The sequence below is a fragment of the Sorex araneus genome, chromosome 9, assembly GCF_027595985.1.
Source record: "Sorex araneus isolate mSorAra2 chromosome 9, mSorAra2.pri, whole genome shotgun sequence".
In the NCBI taxonomy this organism is placed as follows: domain Eukaryota; kingdom Metazoa; phylum Chordata; class Mammalia; order Eulipotyphla; family Soricidae; genus Sorex; species Sorex araneus.
Genome location: NC_073310.1, coordinates 32,974,486 through 32,989,377, shown reverse-complemented (window position 1 = coordinate 32,989,377; position 14,892 = coordinate 32,974,486). Strand labels below are relative to the sequence as shown.

General features: G+C 38.2%; 1 protein-coding gene across 4 annotated transcripts in view; it reads right to left on the bottom strand.

Moving 5' to 3' along the window:
* TTC13 (tetratricopeptide repeat domain 13) overlaps nucleotides 1-14,892 on the bottom strand; it is a 77,523-nt gene that overhangs the window by 21,028 nt on the left and 41,603 nt on the right. For all 4 annotated transcript variants that reach the window (XM_055147657.1, XM_004620313.2, XM_055147659.1 and 1 more), the window contains 4 exons: nucleotides 11,533-11,615; nucleotides 8,194-8,335; nucleotides 7,827-8,001; nucleotides 10-166 (listed from right to left, as the gene is read on the bottom strand). In XM_055147657.1, the coding sequence (XP_055003632.1) occupies nucleotides 10-166; nucleotides 7,827-8,001; nucleotides 8,194-8,335; nucleotides 11,533-11,615 (557 nt within the window). The remainder of the gene's footprint in view (nucleotides 1-9; nucleotides 167-7,826; nucleotides 8,002-8,193; nucleotides 8,336-11,532; nucleotides 11,616-14,892) is intronic.

Sequence of the window (14,892 nt, the reverse complement as noted above, 5' to 3'; positions counted from 1 at the left end):
AGTACTTACTTTATGTGGGGTTGCAAACCTGGCTGCTCTTCATAGTCTTCTATGAGGAAAGGCAGATTTTTAGCCCAGTGGTCTTTAAAGCTTCCAGGCAGATCCACATCAATATTATATTCAGTAAGAGGGGTATCAAGATGGGCATGAAGATAACGAGAATACTCTGCAGAGAGAAAGTGAGATCTGATACACCTAAACACTTCTAAAGAAACACTTTTTCATAGCTAACTGCTATACAAATGCTTCATAACTGTTACTTATCAGAATTCTAAATGAGACTCCAAATTTTTTTTTTTTTTTTTTGCTTTTTGGGTCACACCCAGCGATGCTCAGGGGTTACTCCTGGCTTTGCACTCAGGAATTACTCCTGGCGGTGCTTGGGGGACCATATGGGATGCTGGGGATCGAACCCGGGTCGGCCGCGTGCAAGGCGAACGCCCTACCCGCTGTGCTATCGCTCTGGCCCCGAGACTCCAAATTTAAATCATTAGGATAACCTGTCACTAACAAATTTTAAATTAAAAATTTTACTTATGTCAGTCTGGGTCTGTTTTAGCTGAATTTTAACCATCTTTTCATTAACAACTTAAAAAATCTCACTTACATGATCCTATTTATTTATTTATTTATTTATTTATTTATTTACTTACTTATTTCAGGGGGCATATCAAGTGGTGTCCAAGGGCTATTACTGTCTTGGTGATCAAGAGAGACACTTGGCAGTACTCAGGGTTACTGTAATACATGTGGTGCCAGAATTTGAACCAGTCAACGGGATGCAATGAAATCACCTAAACTCCCACACTACCTCTCCAGAGCTCAATTCAAGTGTCTGAGAAGTTCAGCTGTCAAATTGAGAACTTGGTTCTCTGTCAACTGAAACAACAGCTGACTGTATATGAATTCATCACCTGATCAATTACTACCAATTACAAATTATCTTTACTTATTGAGTTTTGGGGCTCAAACCTAGGGCGCCACACATGCATCGCATGCTCTCTCCCACAGAGCCACATCCTTTATTCATTGAGCCACTGATATAATTACTATTAGTTTCCATAGATGCTATACAAAAGGAAATAGAAGATGATGTACCCCTTCTATAGTCCACATGTCCAGCTCTACTAAGCCAGTTTAAAAGGAGGATATTGTAATTTAGAGTAAAGGGGCTATCCTGTGCCACCCTAGCAGTGCTGCTCAGGCCCTTATCAAAGATTTTTAAAATGTAACTTGTGGTCCTAGTTGAAGAGATAAAGTACATAGTTTAATGAATATATACAGGGCCCTCCATCCAAGAATAGCTGAGTACACACTCTTCTCTAGTGTTAGAGAATGTTCTCTAGGTCAGACCACATAACTCATACATAAATTTAAAAATACAGAAATCATGAAAAGTAACTTCTCAGACCAGAAAGTCAAGAAAGTAGAAATTAATCACAAAAATAAGGAAAAAACTTCACACACTTGTGAAGTAAGCCCTGAGCACCACTGGCTGTGGCCTAAGCCCCTCCCCCCCCAAAAAAAAACAAAGACAAAATACTGAAGAAATAGAAATCCTTCCTAACAATATGAAACAAATACTGCACTTGCACTAATATCCAAAGCAGACAGAGACACTTCTAGAAAAGACAACTTCAGACAACTCTCCTTGATGAAAATCAACACAAAAATCCTCGACAAAATCTTAGCAAACCAAATCCAGCAGCTCATCAAAAAAAGTATACACCATGATCAAGTAGGATTTCATTCCAGAGATGCAAGGATAGTTCAATATGTACAGATCAATTTATAAAATACACAGCATCAGTACAAGGAAAGATAAAAATCATATGAATTGATGCAGAGAATGCTTTCAACAAGATCCATCATCCATTATGATTTTAAAAAAAGGGGGGGGGGGCGGGCATAGAAGGAAATTTTCTCCAGATAGAAATGGCTATAGACAACCAGCCCACAGCCAGCAATAGAGAAAAACTAAAAAACTGTAAAGCTAAGATAAGGTAAAAGACAAAGATATCCACTGACTCCACTTTTATTCAATATTATAGTAGAACTCCCTGCAACAATCAGAAATCCTAGCAATCAGAGGAAAAAAATAAAAGGGATCCAAACAGGAAAAATTATCACTATTTTCAGATGACAGAATATGTTCACAGAAGATCCTAGAGTTCACAAAAAGTTCCTAGAAATAATAAGTCAATACAGCAAAGTTGCTGGCTACAAAGTCAATACACAAAAAATCTGTGGCTTCCTCATATGCAAGTAATGAATCGACAGAGAAAGAGATCAAAAAATCTATTCCATTCAAAATAGTGTCCAAAAGCAACAAGTATCTAGGAATCAACGTAACAAAAGAAGTAAGAGACCTATACCATGAAAAGAGAAGAGATAAAGAAAACTTTAGGAAATAGAAAAATATTCCAAGTTCATGGATCAGAAGAATAAACATTGTGAAAATTATCATCCTACCTAAATTATATAGATTCAATGCAATCCCCATTCAAATTCGGAGGACATTCTTCAAGGACTTAATACAGTCAATAATAAAGTTTGTATGGTGTCATAAAAGACCCCATAGCCACCATCCAGATTGCATGTCCTTATCTCCCGAAAGGGAGCATAACAGGACACTCACCATAACCCGCGCCAGGCTGTTTCACTCTGGGTTCCCCGGAGGGGGGCAGGTGAGAGTTCTCCCCGCCCCAAGGGATCCAGCCCCTGCAGCCGAAACCTCCAGAACTCAACTGACGCCAAGCTCACAGTCGCTCTCAACATGATCTGGCCGAGCCTCACTCACGAGTGAACCTATTCCTGGGCCGAATGCGGCCACGCAACACTTCACACCACACACCCTACCCATACTCAGAGTACCGCACCACATTTGATGGAGTTCAAAGCAGGAGGCAACCAATCTTAGAGGGAAATAATTTTTTGCAGATATATATATAAAGGCAAGATATATATATATATATATATGTATATATATATATATATATATATATATATATATAAAAACACACAAGGCTCAACCTTTAACAACATGTTAGTGATCGCTTATACAAGGGCTTAATAGCCCCTGGGTGAAATACAACAATATCCATCCAATTTCCTCTAAGGATACTCTTTTTGTAGCATTTTTATCAGTTTTTCATAACAATACAAAATGAATTATTTTGGTTCCGCTTTAGGGCAGGGATTGGGGTTCAGGATGAAAACATGTGAAATATGGTCGTGGGAAGGTGTAATGGTGGTGGGACTGGGGTTTGAATATTAAATGTAACGAAATACTGTGAACTACTTTACAAAATAAAAAAATTATAAAAAAATAAAAGACCCCAAACAATCAAAGTCATACTGAAAAATAAGAAACGGTGAGGTACCTCATTACCTAACTTGAAACCATAAAGCTATAACAATAAAAATTGTACTATATCTTATGGTGAGTCAATAAAATAATAATAATAATAATAATAATAATAATAATCAAGTTTCTTAAAAAAACACCAAAGCAGCATGATATCAGAATAAGAATAGACTCTCCAGCCAATGGATCAGAACTGAATATTCTGAATATTCATACGTATGGCCAACTAATTTTTGACAAAGGAGCTGAGAGCATTAAATAGAGAAAAGACAGTCTCTTCAACAAATGGTGCTTGGGAAAACTGGATAACCACGTGTAAGAAATTAAAGCTAGATCCAACAAAAGCTGGAATCTAGAAAGAATCTTGAGGCAAATATAGGCAGAATGCTCCAAAATTTTGATCTCAAAGGTGTCAATGGCACAGGCAACAGAGTAAAAACTAAACAAACAAAACTACATCAAACTAAGAGTCTATGAATGGCAAAAGAAAGAAGGAGTAAACTAAAAAACAGCTAATTGAATGGGAGAAAATATGTGCATTCAACACATCAGATAAAGGGTTGATATCCAGGATATCTAGGATATACAAAGTACTTGTAAAGATCAACAACAACAACAACAACAAAAAACCCAAGCCCCTATCCAAAAAAACGGGGGTAGGAAATGAATATGCACTTCTCTGAGGAAGATACACAGATGGCCAATAAGCAATAAAAAATGTTCACCATCATTTGTAATTAGGGAAACACAAATCAAGATGACAATAACATGTCATCTCACACCAGTAGGAATGACACAACACTGAAAACAATGTGTGTTAGTGAGGGTATGGAAGAAAAGGAACTTTCATCAACTGCTAGTAGGAATTTTGCCTGGTTCAACCCTGCGGGAAAACAGTTGGTGATTTCTCAGTAAACTAAGAATTGAGCTGCCAGTACATCCAACCCAGCAATTATACTTCTGGATATCTATCCCCAGGGCACTAAAACATTAATTCAAAAGAATATATGCACACCATTACTCACTATAGCATTTGGTACAATAGCTAAAATATATGATTAATCTAGGTGTCCAACAACAGATGAATGGATTATGAAAAATGTGACATATACACACAATGGAATATTATGTTGCTACAAGGAATGATGAAATCATGCAATTTGGTGCAACTAGGATAGAACTGGAAGATAACATGCTAAGTGAAGTAAGTCAGATGAAGAAAGATAAGAACACAGGATGATCTCATTTTTCTGTGGTATACAAAATAACAGTACGAGGGAATGCAATACAGTAAAAGGGTGGTTCCAAGACAACCCTTGACCGCAGAGTATACAGAGGGTAAGGCCATAGAAGGAAAGAAAAGGCAACCAGGAAGCAGTGGTAGGGGGGAGGTGGTCAAGGGCAAAGCTACATGGGTGGTGTAGAATAGTATAGCTACATAGCCAAACCACAAAGTCAACAACAAAAAAACATGAGATCCAAACTACAACAGTCAAACTTAAAAATGAGTCAGTCAAAGCCTCGGAACAGTGGTGAAGGGAAGTTGACACTGGTGATAGGGAAGTTGAGATTGGTGCTAAAATATTGCACATCTAAAACTCAACTAACAACAACTCTGTAAATTCCAATTCTTTAATAAAAAATACTTTTTAATGTGGTGGGGTTGGAGAGACAATAGTGTTTAGGGCCCTTATCTTACACATGGCCAACCTGGGTTCAACCCCCAGGATGCCATATATTCCTCTGACCCCTGCCAGGAGTGATCCCTGAGTCAGGAGTAAGCCCTGAGCACAACTTAGTGTGGCCCCAAACCAAAACAAAACAGAAATGTGGCTTGCACAACTGAGATAATGAATTTTTAATTTTATTTAACTGAAATTACTTAAATTTGAAAGCTGATTCCTAATTAAACTATTAGAAATCTTTAATATATTTGGAACAACTTGCCTATATGAATCTACTTTTTCCATTTTTGAATACTGTAAGATCCTAATGGGCTGGAGCAATAGCACAGCAGGTAGGGCGGTTGCCTTGCACGAAGCCGACCTGGGTTCGATTCCTCTGCCCCTCTCGGAGAGCCTGGCAAGCTACTGAGAGCATCTTGCCCACACGGCAGAGCCTGGCAAGCTACCCGGGGCATATTCAATATGCCAAAAATAGTAACAACAAGTCTCAAAATGGAGATGTTACTGGTGCCCGCTCGAGCAAATCAATGAGCAACGGGATGACAGTGACAGTGACAGAGATCCTAATACAACTCAAGTACTTTCAATGAAACTTTAACATCCAAATTTGGATATGCTTTAAGAAATATACATTAGATTTTAAAGACAACACAAAAATATGTTATTTAATAAAATGCAAATAAGACCTGTACTAACACCTCACATCTGTGAAAATATCTTATATCAAAAGGAATAAGTGCTGGCAAGAGTGTAGAGAAAATGGAACACTTACACAGTGTTGGTGGAAATATAAATTTGAAGCTAATAGAAAAACAGCATTGGGACTTCCTAAGAAATCTGTAATAGAGCCACAGGATCCAGCAATCCTGCTTCTGAGTTTCTACTAAAGAATATAAAAATGTTGGGGCCGGAGCGATAGCACAGCGGGTAGGGCGTTTGCCTTGCACGCGGCCGACCCAGGTTCGATCCCCGGCATCCCATATGGTCCCCCAGGCACTGCCAGGAGTAATTCCTGAGTGCAAAGCCAGGAGTAACCCCTGAGCATTGCTGGGTGTGACCCAAAAAGCAAAAAAAAAAAAAAAAAAAAAAAAAAAAAAAAAAAGAATATAAAAATGTTAATGAAAAAAGCTACATTCTCCCTAAGGTTTACTGCAGAATTATTTATAACAACTAACATCTGAAACAACCAAAGTGTTGATCGATCACTGAATAAAAAAGGAGTATACAGTGAAATAGGATTCAGCTATAAAGTAGATAAAAATTTGACATTAGCAGCAAAATTAGGAGTCTGATGGGATTATATGAAACAAAATAACAGGAAAAGTATGAGAAACAAAAGCAGGTAAGGCATTTGTCTTACACATGGTTGATCTGGTTTAAATTCCCACTACTGCTTATGATTCCCCAGTCTTGCCAGAAGTGATCTCTGAGCACAGCCAGTTGTGGCAAAAAAAAAAAAAAAAAAAAGGAAGCCACATCAGCAGAAGCAGGAGGAAGAAGAATGAGGAGGAAGAGGAACAGGAGATGACATAGTGGACACTGACAACAGAAACTAAGGTATATAGAGGAAGAAAATGGGACTTGAGTGGGAATAAAGGTAGAATGGTAAACTTTTAAATTTTAAAATATTTAAAATCATAGGGGCCGGAGCGATAGCACAGCGGGTAGGGCGTTTGCCTTGCACGCGGCCGACCCGGGTTCGATCCCCGGCATCCCATATGGTCCCCCAAGCACCGCCAGGAGTAATTCCTGAGTGCAAAGCCAGGAATAACCCCTGAGCATCGCTGGGTGTGACCCAAAAAGCAAAAAAAAAAAAAAATATTTAAAATCATAAATCTTATTGAGAAAACTGGTTATGCAGAATTAAGAGTAAAATATATTATTAAAATTAATTCCACTTGTTAGTTTTTATATAATAGCTTACAACTTTTCAGTTGGACAGAACTAGGGCAGAATTACAACAAAGAGAAAAAAAGGAAATAAAAATTTGGGCTTTTTATAAAATTTTGTTATTGTTGCTGTTTTGTTTTGTTTTGTTTTGGGGCCCCCAAACAAATCCACTATACTATCTTTTTGGTCTCTAAATGGTCAGTAAAATTAGAAACATTTTTAAAAGTACTCATACATTTGCTTCCTATTTTAATCCCAATTTAACTTCTCAAAAAAATGTGATCCTTGAGCACAGGGAAGTGTCACCCAAAATCTAAAAAAAAGTAAAAGAAAATGCAGAGGGTTACACAGGGGAAGAAAATGAGTGTTAACCCTCCTGTGAGAGAATAAAGACCACTGGTCCAAAAAGCATCGCATCATGGGTATAATATTAAACCACCTGATTGGGTGACAGAGTATCACCAATTTACCCTTAAAGCCTTATTATCACTTCTTGGGAGAAAAAAATAAAAGGCAGGCAAACAAAAAAAGTATAAACTTTTCATTAAACAATAACCTCATGGAAGGTTACTATTTTCTTGTATCTATGGTTGATATCCAATGACATAAAATACTCAGGTGATTGTTACGTTTAGTTCAAAACCTTTTTTTTTTAAAGTGAAAAATGTTTACTTAGCATTTTATAAGGGAAAACATGAGAGGAGCAGGTAGCGAAAGCTCTAGATTGGTCTTTAGAAGATGCGGACTCCATGTACTTAAGATATTGCTGCTACCCAAAGGAAGGCTGTGGACAAGTTACACGGCTTTATAGCTTTGGACAAGTTACCCCGCTTCTTTACGGCTCTGAGATTACAATTCAGTGACTCTGCAATTAACTAACTTACCTCGGAGATACTTCACTTTAAGATATTCTGGGCTAGCCTTCTGACCTGGCAGTGGATCATTTAGCATAACTTTAGTCTGTGCCTTTATCCCTTCATAAAACTGTCCCATTGCAACGTGGCTGAGTCCTTTCATATACTGGCACACCTCGTTGTATGGCTCGAGCTGCAGACACCGCTGAGGTGCAGGCATGAAGGAGAAAATGTTGTATTAGTATGGATACAATTCAGGAAGCCTGAAAATGCTTCATTCATTCTTCATCCTGGAGTGAGAAAGGCTTCCCTCTGGCTTTAGCAGATCAAAACATGCCCTGGAAATTAATCACTAGGCTACCTCTTATTACACAGTTTCTCCCTTCTGGATGCTCACCTTGAAGTTCTTAAGAGCTTCCTGTAAGCTTCCGTGGTGATAAAGCATCATACCCCGTAGCTGGAGAGTCTGCACATGATTTTGGTTGAGCAACAGTGCCTTTTGAAAGCTCTCTGTAGCTGCTTCAAAATTTCCCAGTTCTCTAGGTATTTCATAATAGTTATAAACAAAGTATAGACATTTTAGTAACTATAAAGAATGTTATCCTAAAAATTAACATCCCAAAAATAAGGTACCTTGATGCTCTTTTTCCTTTGTGATTTCTTTTTCACTACTTTATTTTCATTTGTTTATCTGGGTTTTGGGTCACACCTGCCGGTACTCAGGGCTTACCCCTCATTCTGAGCTCTTGGGATCATTCCTGGAGGACTCTGATCAAACCCAGGTTAGTTACATGCAAGGCAAGTGCTTTACCTATTTCTCTGGCCCTTCATTTCACCACTTTAAAAGCTACATAGCCTTTGACATATCACTACTTACTTTTTCAAAATTTTACCAACTTAAGTGATAACTATGGAATTCTTTACATTCTTTGGAGAAAACCAATTTACTGAGTTCCCAAAGCAAATGATATTGTTTCCACAATTCATAAGCTCCAACCCTTTTGGTATTTTGATAAAACCATATTATTTCTCCTTTGGAGAAAAGTATGTAAAATATTATCATATGGAGTTTTCTTTCTTTTCTTTCTTTTTTTTTTTTTGCTTTTTGGGTCACACCTGGCGATGCACAGGTGTGGTCATTCCTGGCTCACGCTCTCAGTAATTACTCCTGGTGGTGCTCGGGAGACCATATGGGATGCTGGCAATCAAACCCGGGTCAGCCGCGTGCAAGGTAAGCGCCTTACCCACTGTGCTATCACTCCAGTCCATAAAACTTAGTACATTAAGTAATTTTAGACTATGGAAGGGGAGCACATTTTATAATTATGGTCATTTTATAAAAGAAATAATTATTACTGACCAGCCTTTTATACACTAACTTTGGCAAATAATATAAGTACTGAACTGCAAATGTGACTCAGTGGAAGCATGTCCCCCAGGAATGTGAGGAACTGGGCTTGATCTCAGCACACACAAAGAAAAATATCTTGTAAATATTCATTGTCGGAGCCAGAGAGATAGTAGAGAGGGTGATGTGCTTGCCTTGCATGTGGCCAGCTCAAGTTCGATCCCTGCCACTTTATCTGGTTCCCAAGTTCATCAAGAGTGATCTCTGAATATAGAGCCACGAGTAAGTCCTCAGGTATGGCCCCACACCAAAATAATAACAAATATTAATTGCTGATTTTCTATAAATAATATTTAAAAATATATAATCACCTGCTTACATTCAAACAGCATTTTACTATTCACTAGGTGCTTTCAAATCTGTTTTCAATTTACATTTCTAATGGTTATATAGAACAGGAAGAATATCATTCCTAAAGCTTCAAAATGACTGAACCTGCTTTTTTTTTTTTTTTTTTTTTGCTTTTTGGGTCATACCCAGCGATGCTCAGGGGTTACTCCTGGCTTTGCACTCAGGAATTACTCCTGGCGGTGCTTGGGGGACCATATGGGATGCCGGGGATCGAACCCTGGTCGGCCGCATGCAAGGCAAACGCCCTACCCGCTGTGCTATCGCTCCGGCCCCATGAACCTGCTTTCTTTAAGTTAGTATGAGAGCTTCTCCATCAGATAAATAAGTTCTTGGGTTTACTAATCCTTTTCAAAGTTATTAAGGGGTTTGTTTTATTGTCTTTCTTTTCTAACTCTAGAATGCCTTTAAAGAGAGAACTCTTTCACTCAGAAGTTAAGGGCATCTAAGTATAGAAGAAACAATCTGGAACTGGAATAAAATTGCCTCCTGATCTATGAATCATGAGCTCTTTCAGTAATGCCAAGCCATCTCCTTTTCAGGTAAGAGTTAAAAACATTTATTTTAAAACCAAGTCAAAATGGCTTTACTGATCAAGGCAATGCATAGAATAAATGAATCAGGCTCTATGTACAATTTTCCATTCCTGACATATGTATTTTTTTTCATACCTTTAAGAAATCTTCAAAATGATCATAGTGATGTGGAAATTAACTTTAGCCGTTCCCTAAAAAAGGAGCAGCACTTTTTCTTTTTTAATAGATCAACAGCATATTCAGTACAATAGCCTGTGAAAGACTAACATCTTCTAGATCAATAGAATCACTATAATACAAATTGAAAATGTATCTTCTCAAAATGTATCCTCTTTCTAGACTCCAGAAATCTCATCAAGTATGTAAATATCTGTGGAATTTACAACACCTATCTCTTTTGGTTAAGAAATGCAGGGCCAAGGAGAACTGAAAAGGCGTGTAGTATGTCTTGCATGTGTGAGGCCCCAAGTTTGCTCCCCAGCACTGCATGCTCTGTTGCCAATCAGCACCAGGTATACTCTTAGAGGACCACAAACGCTGCAAGATGTGGCCCTGGTGGGCCTCAGTACCACTAGGATTGAGCCACACTGTATCACTGGGTCCTAGCTCCCAACCCTCAGGTTCACAGTGTCAGACTAAGTATCACTAGAAATGGCCTGAAGCCTCTGAGCACTGTTGGAGAGAATCTTACTAGGAAAAAACACAAAACAAAACCACAGGGCCTTAGAAAAATGTTCAGAGGCTTAGAATGTCTGCCTTGCAAATGTAAGGTCACATGTTCAAATCCTGGTGCCACCACATGTGCCAAACACAATATTGGCAGCTATGCCTATGATCCTGATCACTTTATCACTGTATCACTGTCATCCCGTTGCTCATCCATTTGCTCGAGCAGGCACCAGTAACGTCTCCACTGTGAGACTTGTTACTGTTTTTGGCATATCGAATACACCACGAGTAGCTTGCAAGGCTCTGCCGTGCGGGCAAGATACTCTCGGTAGCTTCTCGGGCTCTCTGAGAGGGGCAGGGGATTCAAACCCAGGTTGGCTGCATGCAAGGCAAACGCCCTAGTGATCCTGATATCCCATGTAATTTTGCCACACTGCCACTACGTATAGGACAGCACCATAACAAAGGTGTGGAACCCATAGCAAGCTACAACTCCAAGATATTCAAGCACCATGCCAGAGAGGACAAACCCAGCAAGCACATGGATAATTGTGTGAAGCTGGTCATATGACGAGAAGCAGGGCAGAGAAAATAGAAAGAAATGTAATTAAAAAAAATTTTTTTTTGTTTATACTGAGGATTAAACTCAGGGCCTCATCCATAAAAAGGCATATGTTATACCACTAAGGTTCTTCCCAGTCCATTAAACAATTCTATTATTTGAGGTTATCTTGTTACCTGCCCTCCTGCTCATATTTTTCATTACTTTACATACCTATAGGCCTGCCCCAGACTTTTATATGCATCGATAAAATCAACTTTCTGCTTCAATGCTTCTTTGAAGGATTCAATAGCTTCCTGCAAAAAATATAGAGAAAATTATTTCATTTGCATAACTCCTAAAAATTGAATCTCACTTAAATCACTAACAAACTTAAATATAGATTGCATATGGCCTAGTGATCTTTATGTTTTTTAAATAAGACTTAAAACATGAGACATAGAAAGTACAATAAACTATGAGGCAGGAGAATTTAATTTCAATAGTATACCGGTGTATCACTACATACAATAACAGTCTTAATTTTCTCCCTTCCAAAGTTGGAAAACATCTTCTGACTATTTCATTAGGACTTTGAGTACTAATGATATCACCTTCATATTAACAACATCGCCTTAAACAAAGTGCCTGTGTATTAAAAGTTGTGTGAACTAATTGTAAATGATCAAAACTAGCAGCATTAAAACTGATTCAGTAAGAGATTAGAAAAAAAAAACAACTTAATGTAAGTTGTTTATAAAAAGTCAGGAAAAAAAATCAGGAAAGCTCCTCGCTTGGATATTTATCTCAAAAATTCCCATGATCTATTAGAAAAAAAGAAGTATTAAAACAAAGCAAAAATCCTAAGTTTGAAGGGGTCCAGGGCATAGTTTTCCCAGCAAAACCCCAGGAGTGGGCTAAAGGAGTAAGAATGCTGCATGTGCACTATGCTTTATGGATATATAGTGCACTGGGAAGTCTCTCTGCAAAAATATACTAAATGTACCATTCTATTTAAGTATAAGCATCCTAGGCTTAAACTGGTATTAAATGTATTTTTCATCATGACTACTTATTGTAATAAAAAATATGAAGACATTTCACACATTTGCCAAGGAAAAGACATATCTAAGATATGGTTAAAATATTGTGTTCTCTAATACCTTATAGGATAAACACTATTTTAAAATTTCTGTGATAGATCATTTTATGCCTGATTTGACCATTCATATCAGAAAACTAACTAAAGAGGTCATGCGCCTTGCACATGGTAGGCACTCAATAAACATCTAGTGATTTGGTAGGCACACAATACAATTCTGCAAAAGAACTATAATCCTAATTAGTTTTTTTAAATGACAGCTGCTTCTTGATCTTCTGGGTGGGATAAGGCAGCAGGGCAAAATGCTGGCTTTCAACTTCAACATCAAGATGGGACAACCTACTCATTAAGGAATCTGGTAGAACATCTAAGAAATCTGGCTGAATATCTGCCTTTTCACAAAAAGGGTTAAGAATTTTAGCATTTAAAAAATATATGAAAGACCACTCTAACTTAGGCTTATAGAGCTAAACTAACTAATTTACTGTTATTATTACTGTGGTATAGTCTTAATCTTTTCGAAGTTTTACAACTATATTTCTCTATTTTACATTAACAAACCATGTATTGAGTGCCTACTATGTCAGAGGCTATGTGGAGGATATAGGGGACACAAAGATGAGCAAGCCATTATCTCAGTCCTCTAAGGACACACAGTCTAGTTAGGAAGCTGATTATTTAACCGGGTTATTAGGATACAATCTAAGTGCTATAGTAGAGGTAGCTGGGAATGAAGTCTTTGGGAATAAAGAGAAAGAAATAACTAAGAACTAAATTCCCTGAGCCTGCGAATACCAGGACAGGCTTCACAGAGGAAGTGATGACTGAGCTAAGGGTCTTGAAAAATGAGAAGGAATTGGGTAAAGAATGAGGGCCTCTTGAGAGACAGGAAACAGTTAATGCATTAATGGCACAGAATGCTCAGAAAGAGTGAGATGGGGAGCTACGGGAGTAGAGAGGGGAAAGATGGGGGACTTTTGTGATAAGCATGGGAGTCGGGTCACTCAGAGAAGGAAAGGTCTTTGCCATGGTCTGGAGTCTGGGCTTCCTCAGCCTGATTTTTATACCTTATAAGCAGTACAACCAAAAAAAAAAAAAAAAAAACTGTTTATCACCACTAGCAACAACAAAGAACACAGACTAGAGAGAGGAAGAGAATGGAGTCCAATTAGGAGATGGCAGCAGTAGTCTAGGCAGGAAATGATGTAAGCTCAAACTGAGTCAGTGTCTCTGAGAAGACGAAAGGGTCAAATTTAGGTGATAGTTTAAAAGGCAAACTAGGATAACTGGGTGGCTGTTTGGGAATGGGGACAGGGGGAGGGAGGGAGGAGAAGGGAAGAGGAGAGGAGAAAAGTGGGTAGGAAGTTTTTAAGCTGAAGAGCCTATTGAATGCGTTAAACAATATGAGCAAGTACAGAAGGAGAAACAGCTGCAGGGCCGGGTAGGAGGAGGTCATGAGTTCAATCGGGGCATGTTAAATCTGGAGTGTTTGTGGACGTCTAGTGGAGATGCCCAGAAGACATCTGCTGCCCACTGCACTTACAGCATGCTTGGACGCCACAGTTCTTCAAAGTCTGATTTCTCTTCAGCTTTTAAGAGTCTTTGGTTTCAGGGTTCCTGTCTAATCACTGCACAGCTCTCTACCTCATTCTGCCAAAGAGGGGACATAGCAGAATCAAGATTTTAAGCCATTGGGAACAAAGAAACTTGGTTTGAATGAATCAATCTCTAAGCATACGAACTGGCCCTGCATTCATTAGTGCAGCAAAGGCAAACGTCACCGCTTTGAGCTCTTCTTTATTAGTTGGTGGCAGTCATCATACTGCGGTTAGTCATTATAACTGAGAGAACAATTTCAGGTAAATCTCAAAAAAAAAATGTGGCTAGGATATCCAATTTAAAAAATCCTTACAGCTAGAAAAAAGATAATTCAATTTAAAAAAATTGGAGATTGTTTTTGCCCTAGGAAAATACAAAATGCCTGAAATATCTGTAAACTAGGACAGTTGTGAAATCTGTAATGGAATATTGCCTAATATAGTTCATATGTATTATACCACAAAGTAAATAAGCAATGACCCACTTAATTACTTATAAATTACTGCTGCCCTGGAAAAACCACCTTTAGGGTATAAAGATAGCTCAAAGTTATTGGTCCATTTAAACTTTCTCTACAGTTAACAAGAGAAACAGAGATATCTGAACTAAGATCAGTACTTTAATTAAGGCATGTCACCACTAACTCAGTTTCCAATCTGTAACTGGGATACCCTCTGTTCCTTCTATACTTCATGGGGATGCCGTTGGGATGCATGGGACAATATGTAAACACTCTGACACTCGGACAGCAGATCTACAAAAATGCAAAGAAAAAGTTCCCATCTATTATACATACATGTTGATGCTATGCTTATGAGCATAGTGAAAAGGAGAAAAGATCAAATAGTTCAGAAAAAAATGATTCGCTGAGGAACTTCTGTCCAGAAAATGAA